Raw genomic sequence first — 14610 nt, forward strand, 5'->3', positions numbered from 1 at the left:
GAGAACGGACAGGCAGTCCGTTCTCATCCGATTCCCCCATAGAGGACAGCGGGGATCTGACACCTCCGTCTCCACACACAGAGCGAAGACGGAGCTATCATCCGCCTGCTCAGCGGGGGATCGACGAATCGATCCCCCGCTGAGCAGCACGGCTCCGTCGACGGAATGGAGCTGTGTGAAAGGGGCCTAGAAAAGAAAAGGCCATACTGAGATTTTTCAAGCTGAAGTGTACAAGAATCCTTAAAGCACCACTCCGTTCTAAAATGTAAAAACTATTTTAACAATACATAATGCAGCAACAAAGTAGGACACCCAATGCTAGAGATGATTTCTTCTTCCAAAGCAAATACACTTTTGCAAACTGGTACTGAGAGTATTCCAATGTTTCTCTTCTCCCTCAGTTTTTCTCCATCACTCAGCTGATGTGACCCCAACACTGATGGAGAGGGGCAGGGGGGGGGGATCAAACAAGGATGCCCTGCAGGCGACTGACATTCTCCTTATCAACTGATGTCTTTGGTTGCCAGGACGCCGGCAGCTAGAAGGTTGTAATGGTGCAAAATGAAAACCTGTGACTTTATGTAACTAAAAGGCAGCCTTCATTCACACGCCGGCCTGTATTACATTTTTGGGAAATTTCTGACATCCCTGAAGAAACCTCAAGGCACCCCTGGTTGAAAAAGGCTGCGCTAGGTAATGCAAAGATGATTATGGAAAGGAGGGCAGGCACTGCGCAGAGTAAAGCCTCGTACACACGCAACGATTGTTGGCCGACCGATCGGCCGTCTTTTGTCCAGTGGTGTTGTGTTGGTTGAAATGTGCTCTAGACTGCATACAAATTTTCTCGGCCAACAACAACCAACTTCAGAAGTGATGTCATGTGATGGTTGACTTTCCATGTGTTTTTTCTTCTCTGAGCATGCCTAGTCTTGCTCATCTGATTTTTGTTTGCCGAAATCTGTACTGACTGACGGAAAATCGGCCGTTCTGTTGACGGCCAACAAAAATTTTATAGCCTGCACACCAGATTTTTTTTGGCCGAAAAGTCGCAGTCGGTTGTCAGAGGCATCATACTAACAAGCCGACAATCGGACGATCGGACGTTGGCCGAAAATTCACGGCCAACAATCGTTGCGTGTGTACGAGGCTTCACTTTATAAACTGTCTGAGAACAACATTTATCAAGAAAAATGGGCCTGGTGTTTCAATTCGGAATGACCCTCAGTACCTGCGAAGGGTTGTAGTTGGAGTCAATAAATGAAGGAGTAACATTGCCAGCCACAATCCAGCCAACGAAGGAGGAGAGAATGCCGCGGTCACAGTGATATCCCAGAGCATCCTAAAAAAAATGGAAGACAGAATTCCAAGAAGCAGGTCAGCCACTTCAATTGCCCCGGGTAAAGGAGAGACATCTATGCACACAGGATACCCAGTCAGATGTTTCACTTCATTGTCAACCATAGAAGAATGTAAAGAAGCATCTAACTGGGTGCAAGTAAAACAGTCTTCTGTTATAGATGGTGCCCAGAATGTACTCCATGTTACCTTGTGCTGTTGGTAGAGCAGCTTCTGCACGCAGTCCTCCTCCATGTATCTGAATGCCGCTTTACAGAGCTGGTCCATGAGGTGCAGGCTGCCTTTATCTCTGTGCCACAGCTGCTGACTTATGAGGACCTGAGTCCAGAACTCCAGCACTGCCACCGGGCCCACTTCATTAGGATTAGTGCTAGCAGCAATGTGGGTCTATGGAAAAAGAACAAAGATTGTGCTACTTCTTCTCCAAAATGTTCCATTGCCTCTGCAGAAGAAGCTGTTGGAACATTCCATCTTCTACATCCTCCCGAAGACCATCACAATTAACAATCTACTGTTAATATATTATAACTAAGGAGAAATCCATAAATGCTAGTCACCATTTGTGTCAGTCTGCTCATCAGTGGTGCCAAAATGGTTAGAACAAACCAAAAATATCATAGGAAAGTTAAAAGATAAATTCACCTTTAAAAAAACTAAATAAATAAATGCACATTTATTTGCAGGTATAAAAAAAGTGGATTTCTTATTTCTTTTCTAAGAAGTCTGCAGAGCATTGATCAGCAGATCCCGGGTGCAATGTTCAGTTCCTGCAGACTCTCAGGATAGCGGACTGCCCATTCCTCCAATACATCAGCTGCAATGGCTGATGGGACTTGTAGTCTATTCATTCACAGGGAACTTTAAATGAACGACGAGGCCGCGTGGGCGGCGCCCCGTACAGCTGCGCCAGTTTCAAATTGTGAGAGTGGGGCAGGGAGAGGATCCCCCACCCACTGTCACAGGGAAGGGAGGTGAAGGTGCAGATGCTGGAGCATGTTACATCTTGCACGCTAAAAACAGGTGGAACATGTGACATGTTCCAAAGGTGAGCTTATCCTTTAAACTGAATTTAAACTGAAATCCCCTGTACAGCAGAACTCAGACAGGGAGAAGGAGAAGCAACAGAAAACGGCAATAGGTTTTGCTGTAATGCTCATACTGTATATTAAAAATAGACACGCTGATGGGAGGAGAGAACAAAGTGACAGGGAGAGGAGTTCATAAGTCTGTTGCTTTTCTCCTTTAACAGGCTGGGGAAGGGACAAGACCTACAAGTGTTATTAAACTGTAAGAGAAAAGAAAATCAGGTCTCCTTCCCTGCCAGATAGGGCTGTGCTGTGGGGCAGAGCTGTGTAAATCTCAGAAATAGATGGACAGCAATACAAATCCTTTGGCATATAAAAAAGCAATCTTGAATTGTTTTTATGTATTTAGCCTTTTGCCTGGAATTTAGCTTAAGGCCTCTTTCACACAGAGCGGACCGTATTGCGATCCGCTCCGGCACTTTTTTTTTTTACGGACACGGATGACACTTGTGTCATCCGGTCCATATGTCCGCATATCATCCCATCTGTTTGCGGATGATATGCAGACATAATGTATGTCTATGGGATTGCAGATGTCAGCGGATGACACCGCTGACATCCGATTTTGCGTCCTTTCCGTTTTTTAAACGGAAGAAAAATAGGGTTCTCTTCCGTTCCAAAAAATGGAACAGAACTGAAAGGACGCTGACATACGCAATCCCATTGACATACATTATGTTCGTATATCACCCGCAAACGGATGGGGTGATATACGGACATACGGAACGCCCGTGTGAAAGAGGCCTTAGGATGACTAAACGAATTATCGCATTTGCCCAAAATCCTGTTCTTGGTGGGGATGGTCTCAATCATTTTAACAGGTATGGCCTTAAATCCTCGAAGCAGCCGATCCTCTCTTCCTCAAATCCCTTACTTACCTGGACCATGTTAGTGAGCAGCTTCACATTCTCCCCATAGTTGATGGAAGTCAGGTGCTGGGTGACCTTGTGAGTCATCTGCATAGTCATCCCCTGAGGAACTCCGCTGTCCAGCTGCAGGAAGAGCTGAATATAGGACAGAAACCTGAACAGGAGAGGACAGGATGAAAAACTCAAAGAGAAGATCTGTAAAAACATCAGAACTATCATTATCACGTCTATAATACCAATACAGCAAAATGTTATTCCATCACATGGAGAAAAGTCCACCACTATACACTCAGGCAAAAAAGTTTAACCTTAAAAAAAGACCCCAGAGCTCAGGCTGCAATTCTCACATTGGATCCAGAGCGGCTTCCTCAGAGGTCCTCAGTCTTCTGAGTTGAAGGACATCCAGAGTCACTCAAACTTAAGAGATACTGTGAGTGCAGGCTGGCACTACAATGCTTAGGAGATACTGTGAGTGCAGGCTGGTACTATGATGCTCAGGAGATCCTGTGAGTACAGGCTGGCACTATGATGCTCAGGAGATCCTGTGAGTACAGGCTGGCACTATGATGCTCAGGAGATCCTGTGAGTACAGGCTGGCACTATGATGCTTAGGAGATACTGTGAGTGCAGGCTGGTACTATGATGCTCAGGAGATACTGTGAGTGCAGGCTGGTACTATGATGCTCAGGAGATACTGTGAGTGCAGGCTGGTACTATGATGCTTAGGAGATCCTGTGAGTGCAGGCTGGTACTATGATGCTCAGGAGATACTGTGAGTGCAGGCTGGTACTATGATGCTCAGGAGATACTGTGAGTACAGGCTGGCACTATGATGCTCAGGAGATCCTGTGAGTACAGGCTGGTACTATGATGCTTAGGAGATACTGTGAGTACAGGCTGGCACTATGATGCTCAGGAGATCCTGTGAGTACAGGCTGGCACTATGATGCTTAGGAGATACTGTGAGTGCAGGCTGGTACTATGATGCTCAGGAGATACTGTGAGTGCAGGCTGGTACTATGATGCTTAGGAGATACTGTGAGTGCAGGCTGGTACTATGATGCTCAGGAGATCCTGTGAGTACAGGCTGGTACTATGATGCTTAGGAGATACTGTGAGTACAGGCTGGCACTATGATGCTCAGGAGATCCTGTGAGTACAGGCTGGTACTATGATGCTTAGGAGATACTGTGAGTGCAGGCTGGTACTATGATGCTCAGGAGATACTGTGAGTGCAGGCTGGTACTATGATGCTTAGGAGATACTGTGAGTGCAGGCTGGTACTATGATGCTTAGGAGATACTGTGAGTGCAGGCTGGTACTATGATGCTTAGGAGATACTGTGAGTGCAGGCTGGCACTATGATGCTCAGGAGATACTGTGAGTGCAGGCTGGTACTATGATGCTTAGGAGATACTGTGAGTGCAGGCTGGTACTATGATGCTCAGGAGATACTGTGAGTGCAGGCTGGCACTATGATGCTTAGGAGATACTGTGAGTGCAGGCTGGCACTATGATGCTTAGGAGATACTGTGAGTGTAGGCTGGCACTATGGTACTTGGGGGATCCTGTGAGTGCGGGCACTATGGTGGTTTTCACTCACAGTATAATACTGAAGACAGCAGTGCTGATGACATCACAACGATCTGTTCAGGTTAAGCTAAAGGGGCAAAAAGGATAAGTACGCTTCATTTTAAAGTGTACTTATCCTGTAAAGTGGTAGCAAAGGCTGAGGGGTTTTTACATTTATGTGATCTTTGCATTAAAGCGGAGCTGCATCTAAAAGGGGAAGCTCCGCTTGTCTGCCTCCTCACCCTCCGCTGACCCAACTAGCAACTTTTGGGGGAAGGAGGGGGAGCGAGTGCCTGGTTTTTACAAAGTTCGGCCCCCTCCTCCTTCCCCTGCAGCTGGCCCAATAACAGAGCACAGCAAGCATTGCGAATTCGCAGTAGGGAACCAGCTGTGAAGGCACAAGGCTTCACTGCCAGTTTCCCCTATTGGAGATGGCGGCGGCAGCACTCAACAGCCAATTGAAAAATCGTCTCACAGTAAGGACGCCGCTGGACAGGCAAGTGTCGTAATATTAAAAGTCAGCAGCTACAGTATTTGCAGTTGCCGAGTTTACATTTTTTCTGAAGGAGCCTGGAGCTCCTCTCTAAGGTTAAATTCCTTCTGAGTGCAGCCCCCCTTAAACTTAGCCCTGATTATGATCTCGATTTAACAATGTACACGAGAGCACCTCTCTCCCTCCTCATTGGCTCAGAGACAAGGACTCCTGCTGATGTCAATCACAGCCAGCGAAGAGAGAGCGGGATCAAGCCACATTCTGTGTGTCAATGGACACACAGAGCCGGATCTGGGGCGGGCCCGCACGAGTGTCCCCATAGCAAGCGGCTTGCTATGGTGGGCACTCGGTGGGAGGAGCCAGGAGCGCCGGTGTGGGATCCCGGAAAAGGATCTGGACTGCTCTGTGCAAAATGATTTAAAAAAATAAAAATATGACGTTTACAATCACTTTAAGACACACTGCTTTTATCCTTTTTGCCATAACCTAACTCACCATACTTCACAGATGGATATGCACCACTATACTCTGGACATAGTTTTTTCCCCATCACCACAAGTATCACTTCTGTCCGGAGACCAAAGAGGAAGGAAGACATCCCCACAAATGTCTATGAGGACGAATGCACCGATGCGGTCAAGACAGTAAAGTTTGATACACAGATCAAAATTTGGCTCGTTCAGCAAGGACCAGCCAAATTTCATTCTGTGTGTAGCCCTCTCCGTTCAACAAAGCCAAATTATTAGATTAGCGTCCGTCCAACAGTACTGCTGCAAAACCGTTTTTGATAGGCGGTGTGGAGTCCCCGCTGCCAGAATACAATAGAACAGCAGGGGAATTCCTGCATCCACATTGTTTTGTGGTTGAACAAAAATAAGGTTTAGCGTGTAGCCAGCTTAAGACTGAGCTGCTATAATACGGTGCCACCTACACATAATGAAACTACAACTCCCACAGTCCTTTCGTAAACAGTATTTTCGCCAGTCCGAAGTTGCCCATTCAGGTGGGGACATAAGGAGGCAAGGAGAGCATAATGGTTGAACATGCCTGCACTTCTTGTCTCACCATAAGAGTTCTGTGGAGTTCCTCGCAACACATTATTTTTCATAAAGGGCTCCTGTGCCAGCCCCTGGCTACACACTCCCCCCCATTAAATACCTTTGGTCCCCAAAGATAAAGAGAAGAACTCTGTCATATCCAGGTAAGAATGCATCTGTGGTGGGGGGGTCTGGGAATGGGAAAAAAAGGGGTACATTTGTAAGAGAATAAAGCCGGGTGCTGGGACTCCTGCACAGGAGTTATATCATTAGCAGCAGTCCAAAGAGGAATGACGGGAACCTAGAAGATCCCGTGCTGAAGATGGCACTGGACAGAGCGGTGAGGAACCGCCTTAGGCTGGCCATACACTATACAATTTTCTTATTCAATTTGCTTTAGATTTACCTTAAACTATGTAGTGCAAGGGCCTGCCTGACTGCATACAAATTGAAAGTGTTTAGGTTTGACCCTATATTACATGGTTTTGGTAAATCTAAAGGAAAGTTGAGCAAGAAAATTGTATAGTGTATGGCCAGCCTTAATTTGTCCTCACCAGAAATGAATAAACAGGCAGCTATAATGTGCAAGTATGATGTGCGAACTTACAAATTATGGCAACAGAAAGGGAATTCTAGTTCAATTGTGAAAAAAAAAAAAAAATCAACATTGACCAATTATAGCCTACTAAAAATTGGCTTTAGGTAGGATGGTCCCTCTTGCTTCTTCCTTGAAAAAAAAGTCAAACTGACCCATCATATCTTTGCATCTATTCAAAATATGGTTTAAACTCCATGACAGTTTCTTGCAACTCTCGGGAACACCATTTGTGAGATCTCCGAATTCTCAACTCTGCACACTCTGTGCCTATTATTAGGGGATCCCACCACCCCAGCTGAATTTTTATGGATTTTAATTTTATGCAGAATGTAACAGGAGAAGATGGGACACACAAAGGTGGGCAGCGAACACCAAAATTCCCAGGTGGACAGGAACGGGATAAGGAATTATGGTAGGAGGTTCAACCGATGGACCAAGCCCACCAAGCTCCACTTATAATTTGAAATATACTACTCAGGAGAGCGACCCTTAAAATAGTCTATATACACTTGTTTGTTTAGGGTTAGGATTAGGAGAGAGAAGAGGACTCACAGCTCATTTTTCAGTAGATAGCTGGGACACGGATAAAACATAGGCAGGACTTTATCCAGAATATGAACCACGGCACGCAGATGTCTTGCTTGCACCAAATCCCCCAGCATCATCACACCTTCCGCGCAGAACTTGTCCACACTATGGAGACAAAAGAAGGCAAACAAGATGGAAGCCAAAGCCTAGAGCTGACCACAGACACACAGAGGACTTCATGTCTGAATTGATCCTCAAGCTTCTCCAAGAAGATCATATATAAACCTCTCATAAATAAACCAGGGCGATTAAAAAAATTTAGGACCATTTACACCATTGTGCTGCAGTAACACGTTATGTACATTGGTGCATTGTAGTGCAAATGATTATGAATGGCACCTCAACACACCTCAATGGACAGAACCTTATGTGTTGCAATGTGATGCACTAGACAAATGTTCTGCTTTTGGTCCTCTGTGGTGTGTTAAGCAGCCCATTTAAGTAAAAGGCCCTTTTTTATTTTTTTTTTTTTTAAGGTACTTAAATGCACCACAACGGACTACTCTGATATGACCGGGCCCTTAAAGACTAATCCATTCAGTTTCTTTCATAGCTGTTGTGATTAGTTCCCTTACCAGCAAGTTATGCTCAATGTATATCGGGCATTTCACCCCCTTCCTGCCTAATTTTGAACTTTCAGCCCTGTCACACTTCAAATGACAATTGCATGGTCATGCCATACTGTATCCATATGAAATTTGGATCATTTTTTTTCCCCTCACTTGAGATTTATTTCGGTGGTATTTAATCACCACTGGGGTTTTTCATTATTATGAACAAAAAAAAGTTTTTAGTTTCGGTTATAACTTTTGTAAGTAAAAAATCTTTCTTCATAAATTTATGCCAAACTATTATTTGGTGAAAATAACCCAAATCAGAGTATATATTATTTAGTCTGTAGGAAAGTTATAGAATCCACAAACTATGGTATATCTGAAAATTGATAAGTCCTGGAGACCCGAAAACGCCAGGACAGGACAAATACCCCCAAATGACCCCTTTTGGAAAGTAGACAGTCCAACGTATTTAATAGGGGGCATGGCGAGTTTTTTGAATTTGTAATTTTTTGGAAAATGAAGAAATGAAAAAAAAATATTTTTTTTGTTTTGTTTGTACTACCAGTGTAGTACAGTGGTATTATATAACCGATGTGGCGGTGACCAGGGACACTGGTGACAGTATGTAAAAAAAAAATATATCTATTTTTCAATCTTTTTTTCTTTTTTCTTTTTTTGAACATACTGTGACCAGAGCTATAGTGTCACCATAGTAACACTGTACTGCTCTGGGGAAGTCTGTACCATGTGATTACTATGACCAATCACAGCCAGCAACACAATTGTAAACAATGAATGGCATGGAAGGAAGCCGTTCATGGTTTACAATTATCATGTAATCTGCTGTGATTGGTCACAGTGATCACTTGGTACAGTGATTAAAATCCCCTGCTGATTTTGTACATTAGCCCACTGACAAAGAAATGATCAGTCTATAATTTTAAATGTTAGGTTTATTTTAACAGCGAGAGACAGAACAACAAAAAAATCTAGAAAAACACATTTCAAATAAGTTAAATTGATTTGCATTGAGTGAAATAAAAATTTGATCCCCTATCAATCAGCAAGATTTCTGGATCCCAGGTGTCTTCTATACAGATAACAAGCTGAGATTAGGAGCACTCTCTTAAAGATTGTGCGCCTAAACGCAGCTTGTTACCTGTATAAAAGACACCTGTCCACAGAAGCAATTCATTATTTAGATTCCATTTTCTCTACCATGGAGACCAAAGAGCTGTTCAAGGATGTCAGGGACAAGATTATAGACCTACAGAAGGCTGGAATGGGCTATAAGGTCATCGCCAAGCAGCTTGGTTGACAGGGTGACAACAATTGGAAGAAACACAAAATAACTGTCAATCTCCCTCGGTCTGGGGATCCATGCAAGATCTCCCCACGTGGAGTTTCAATGATCATGAGAACGGTGCAGAACTACACAGGAGAATCTAGTCAATGATCTCAAGGCAGCTGGGACCATAGTCACCTAGAAAACAGTTGGTAACACACTACGCCGTGAAGGACTGAAATCCTGCAGCGCCCGCAAGGTACCCCTGCTTAAGAAAGCACATGTACAGGCCCGTCTGAGGTTTGCTAATGAACATCTGAATGATTCAGAGGAGAACTGGGTGAAAATGTTGTGGTCAGATGAGACCAAAATCAAGCACTTTAGCATCAACTCAACTTGCCGTGTTTGAGAGGTGGAGAAATGCTGCCTATGACCCCAAGAACACCATCCCCACCATCAAACATGGAGGTGGAAACATTATGCTTTGGGAATGTTTTTCTGCTAAGGGGACAGGACAACTTCATTGCATCAAAGTGACAATAGACATGGCCATGTACCATCAAATCTTGGGTGAGAACCTCCTTCCCTCAGCCAGGGCTTTGAAAATGGGTCGTGGATGGGTATTCCAGCATTACAATGATCAAAAACACACAGCCAAGGCAACAAAGAAGTGGTTTAAGAATAAGCAAATTAAGGTCCTGGAGTGGCCCCAGTCTCCAGACCTTAATGCCATAAAAAAATATGTGGAGGGAGCTGAAGGTCCGAGTTACCAAATGTCAGCCTCGAAAGCTTAATGACTTAGAGAGGATCTGCAAAGAGGAGTGGGAAAAAATCCCTCCTGAGATGTGTGCAAACCTGGTAGCCAACTACAAGAAACGTCTGACCTCTGATTTTCAACAAGGGTTTGGCCACCAAGTACTAAGTCAGGTTTTCTGAAGGAGTCCAATACTTATTTCACTCATTAAAATGCAAATAAATTTATAACTTTTTGAATGCGTTTTTCTGGCTATTTTTGTTGTTATTTTGTCTCTCACTGGTAAAATAAACCGACCATTAAAATTATAGACTGATCTTTTTTTGTCAGTGGGCAAATGTACAAAATCAGCAGAGGATCAAATACTTTTTTCCTTCACTAACAGCAGCAGGCCTGTACAGTGATCTGTCATTGGCTGTGTCCGGTCATAGGACGTTCTCTCAGAACAATAGGGTTCCTGCCCGGCTGTCATTTTACAATGGCCCAGACGGGAAGCACTGAATTTTGCCATTTGACACAACTTGTCCTCCATAGACTTGGAAAGGGTATGTCAGGAGTTTGGTTTTCTATGGTTGCTGGAAGTCAAAGAATACAAAAAGGAACAGACATCAGACAGAACACCAGACAAAGATAACTCACGTGTGCCCAGCCGAGGCCGCTGCCAGAGCAATGTAACAACCAATTGGGACGCTGGATTTCACAGCCTTCAGAACGGGATGTAGTACGTTTGCTTCTGTCAGATCTGGCACGGCATCACACAGCTGCTCGGGACGGTCGTTCCTGTGTAACTTAAGTCTCAAGACCAAATCCCAGGCCCACTGGTTAAAGGAGGCTTCTGGGGTCTGCCCCGTCCGGACGATGCTGGCTAGGTATGAAACCTAATGGAAAGCAAACAATGACTGGAATACATTTGCTGTGGTATTTAACTGCTGTTATCATTCCAAAATATTAAGAAAAAACCATCACTTTTTTTGGATGAAGTTCCGCTTTTAAGGCTGTAAACCTCAGGATGTCCAAAGGTGTTAAAGGACAGTCATGCATCCAGAAATACCACAAAAGTGAAATTCTTAATTTAGATGAACCAACCTGTTTAATACTCTCTGAGATGATTCCAGTGTATGGTTTGTCCGAGATATACTTCTGATAAGCCTCCAGAACCATCAGGGCCACCTCGACATGTACAGTGTGATCCAGGTGCAGTGTTTGCTGTGCAGAGAAACAATCACATCGAATATCATAACCTCAACTCAAAGGACATTATTCACTTTGCATTTATAAAGGGAAACTCCAGGACTTTTTACACACCCCTGCCACCATCCCTTAACCCCCACCCCCGTATGTAAAAAAAAATATTATCAGTCATCTAGCCGATCCAGCGATCTCCATCTCCCTCTGGCAGCGAAGAGCAGGCATTCATTAAATGACATGTGAGCGCCGCCCAGGTTGTGGAATCATGGGGGGGGGGGGGTGTAAATGACAGGCTGGGCAGAATGATAGGACTTTTGTTCTAGCCGTAGAGAATTGCTGGCATTGGTCTTTTCAAAAGAGCAAAACAGAGTAATACTTACCTTAAAGTGGAACATTTATTTGGCCACTGTGTTAAAGTGGAATTTTAGTAAGAAAATAAAGTCCTGTTACATCACTTCAGGCTGGCCCCTTTTGCAGGTATAGCTATATAATACATTAAAAATAAGTGTCTATACTGTTTAAAATCCAGTAATACATGGTCTTAACCCTGCTCTACAATTGCTCTCAATTTTTAGGCACTGAGCCAAATTTGTAGAGGCCGACCTGCTGACAGCCTAAAGATTTACTGCTGTTCAGAGGCTCGGAGATCGTGGATGGCTATAGATGCAGGGATTTTAGTTTTAGGGTGGACTTACACTTTAATGTGAAATTAAACACAAATTTCTTGTTCTTCCTTGCTAAAGAACATTATTGTTTATCAAGTTCTTATGGCTAAAGTTCCAATGTTAAAGGAGAAATTAGGGTTTGTAAATTAATAAACCTAGATATTCACCTCTATACTGTAGCATCGGCGTGACGCTGAAGCTATCCCATGTCAACTCTAAGCCTGAGATCGGAGTAATCACATGACCGCTGATTGCTTAGTTCTATGCCGGTGTTCCGTGAAAAAACCATACCCGTGAGAAAACCATACCCTCGTCACTTCCGGTTCCGCTACGGAGGGTATGGATTTCTCACGGTAGTTACACTTGCGGCGCTTACATTAAAACACCTCCTCTGCAACATAAATCATCTCCGCTCTTCGCCCTGTCACTGCCCTCATCTCCGGTAATAAATATAAAAGCGGATCACGGAGCCGTCACATTTACATCTCATACTCCCGCCGCCGCTTTTATATTTATTACCGGAGATGAGGGAAGATACAGCGATAGCAGAGGAGATGATTAATGTTGCAGCCGAAGGGTTTTAATGTACCCGCCGCAAGTATTACATTAGACACAGTGCCGTGAGAATTTCATGCCCACCGAGCATGCGCACTGGTCAAATTCTTTCATGTTCATTTACGTATCCGGCGCTCTGAGCATGCGCACTGCTGCGCTGCTCAGCTGTTTCAGACCGGAAGTGACGACGGTATGGTTTCTCCACGGGGTATGGTTTTTTAACGTTACACCGGCTCAGAGTGGAGAGCGGTCTGCTCCTGGAGTGCTCACTGGAGAACCTGGGCAGGGGAGGGGGGTGAGTGCAGTTGGTTTTCGGCTTTGAGCATGTTAAGAGGTGGATCCCAATAATATTGTCAGGATCCTTCCAAAACCTGGAGCAGTTGGCAAAAGCCCCGTTATCTGCCCCGTTATCTGCAGATTCTGGGTCACAGGAGCACAAGAGTAATTGCACTCTTGTGACCTACAAGAGAAGTGTGGGCAAAAAAAAAAAGCAGTCGAGCGATCCTCTGCCCCACCCATCCAATTATGATGACCAGTTTGAAGATGTCATCTTGCTGGACTACGACTGGTCTTGTAGCTCCCACCTCCTTGCAGAATTCTTCCCCATGCATGATCATCAGTGCAGGTCCAGCAGTAGAGGACTAGGACACTGACTGTTCCGGAGCCATAGGTTATAGTAATTATCACTTTGTGTTTGAAACTATATTTTTAGAAAATGTTGCAGATTACTGAAAAGCTGGAGGTGGGAGGCAATATTTCTTTTTTTTTTTTTTAATCAATTGGGTGAATTTGCACTTTCATGTAAATACTCTCATCAAAAGGTAATACTGTAATAGCTGCTGCTTTCATACCGAGTCACTGGTGCCCCAGTTGAGGCCCTCCAAGATGATACAAGCCAGTTTGTTCTCCACTTCCGAGAGGTTGTGGTTGATCAGCCAATCCCTGATGACGCTGATTTCTGTGGCGCTTGGCTTCCAGCGGTGCAAGGGTAATTCTTTAAATAAGTACAACGAAACCTAATAAGAGGGACAGCAACACAAGTTAATATTTTAGAATCCTTTTTAGAAAAAAAAAAGACAAAGACAAATGCGGAGAATGTCACTGCTGACTTGGAGGTAAAACATAGAAATATCACATTTTGGTTTGGTTTCTTTAGGGATTTTTTTTTGCATTTTTCCTTTTAAAAAAAAAATAAAAAATGTTTATTCTCGTGCAATGTTCCCAGGAAGAATCAAATTCCTTAGCACCCCCTCCAGCCTTGCATGTCATAGCCCTATCCTGTTCTGAACGTGTCTTATTGCTGGCCCAGCTCCTCTGCCTCTTCCCTTACTTCCCTACTTGACCTTTTAAACTGTAGCAGAGGGAGCAGCAAAGGGGAATACTATAGAGAAACATCGCTGAGTCTGCTGCATCACATCCAAAATGGCGACACACACCAGCAGTTTCAGGGCTTTTGTATATCTGCACAAGGAAGGCCTTTACAGGCAAAGATCATGTATAAAATACATTTAAGCGGGTGTAAAAAAATAAATAAATAATAATTTTAAAAAATAATCCTGTTTCTTAAAAGCACGATAAACAGCATAGTGCTTTTGCAGTGTCATTTGTCCCATTCTATGCTGTAAAATACCTGGTTGATCCTACTGTTCCTGTGTCCCCCTAGGTGTGCTGACCACGGTAATCATGTCTGCCGATTCATATTACCATGGTCAGTTTATGTGCCTTCGTCATCCTGCTGTGTTCAGAGTCTCTCCCTTCTCTCCCTGCATTTTGGTTCCTAGTCTATTATCCATCTTCTCCTCATCTCTCCCCTTGCCGCTATTCCGTGCGGCTGTAAAGTCATTGACCACAATTACTGGTATCCCCTCTATTATAGCAAGCTATACAGTACATTGCGTGTGTGTTTTTAAAATTATAAAGCTAAATACCTTTTTTTGACAGTGTTGCTGTGCGGTCACGTGATCGTTTGCCTCACAACAGAAGGGAATCTCAGCCCCTCCCACTGTAG

At 44.1% G+C, this 14610-nt stretch overlaps 1 protein-coding gene across 2 annotated transcripts in view; it reads right to left on the reverse strand.

Moving 5' to 3' along the window:
• Positions 1 to 14610, reverse strand: part of EPG5 (ectopic P-granules 5 autophagy tethering factor) — a 227902-nt gene that overhangs the window by 104014 nt on the left and 109278 nt on the right. For both annotated transcript variants that reach the window (XM_082254537.1, XM_082254536.1), the window contains exons 14-20: positions 13454 to 13618; positions 11281 to 11400; positions 10834 to 11072; positions 7563 to 7703; positions 3320 to 3464; positions 1546 to 1743; positions 1229 to 1339 (exon numbers count right to left, since the gene is read on the reverse strand). In XM_082254537.1, the coding sequence (XP_082110663.1) occupies positions 1229 to 1339; positions 1546 to 1743; positions 3320 to 3464; positions 7563 to 7703; positions 10834 to 11072; positions 11281 to 11400; positions 13454 to 13618 (1119 nt within the window). The remainder of the gene's footprint in view (positions 1 to 1228; positions 1340 to 1545; positions 1744 to 3319; positions 3465 to 7562; positions 7704 to 10833; positions 11073 to 11280; positions 11401 to 13453; positions 13619 to 14610) is intronic.

This window comes from Pelophylax lessonae, assembly GCF_965119305.1.
Source record: "Pelophylax lessonae genome assembly, chromosome: 1".
NCBI classification, from domain to species: Eukaryota; Metazoa; Chordata; class Amphibia; order Anura; family Ranidae; genus Pelophylax; species Pelophylax lessonae.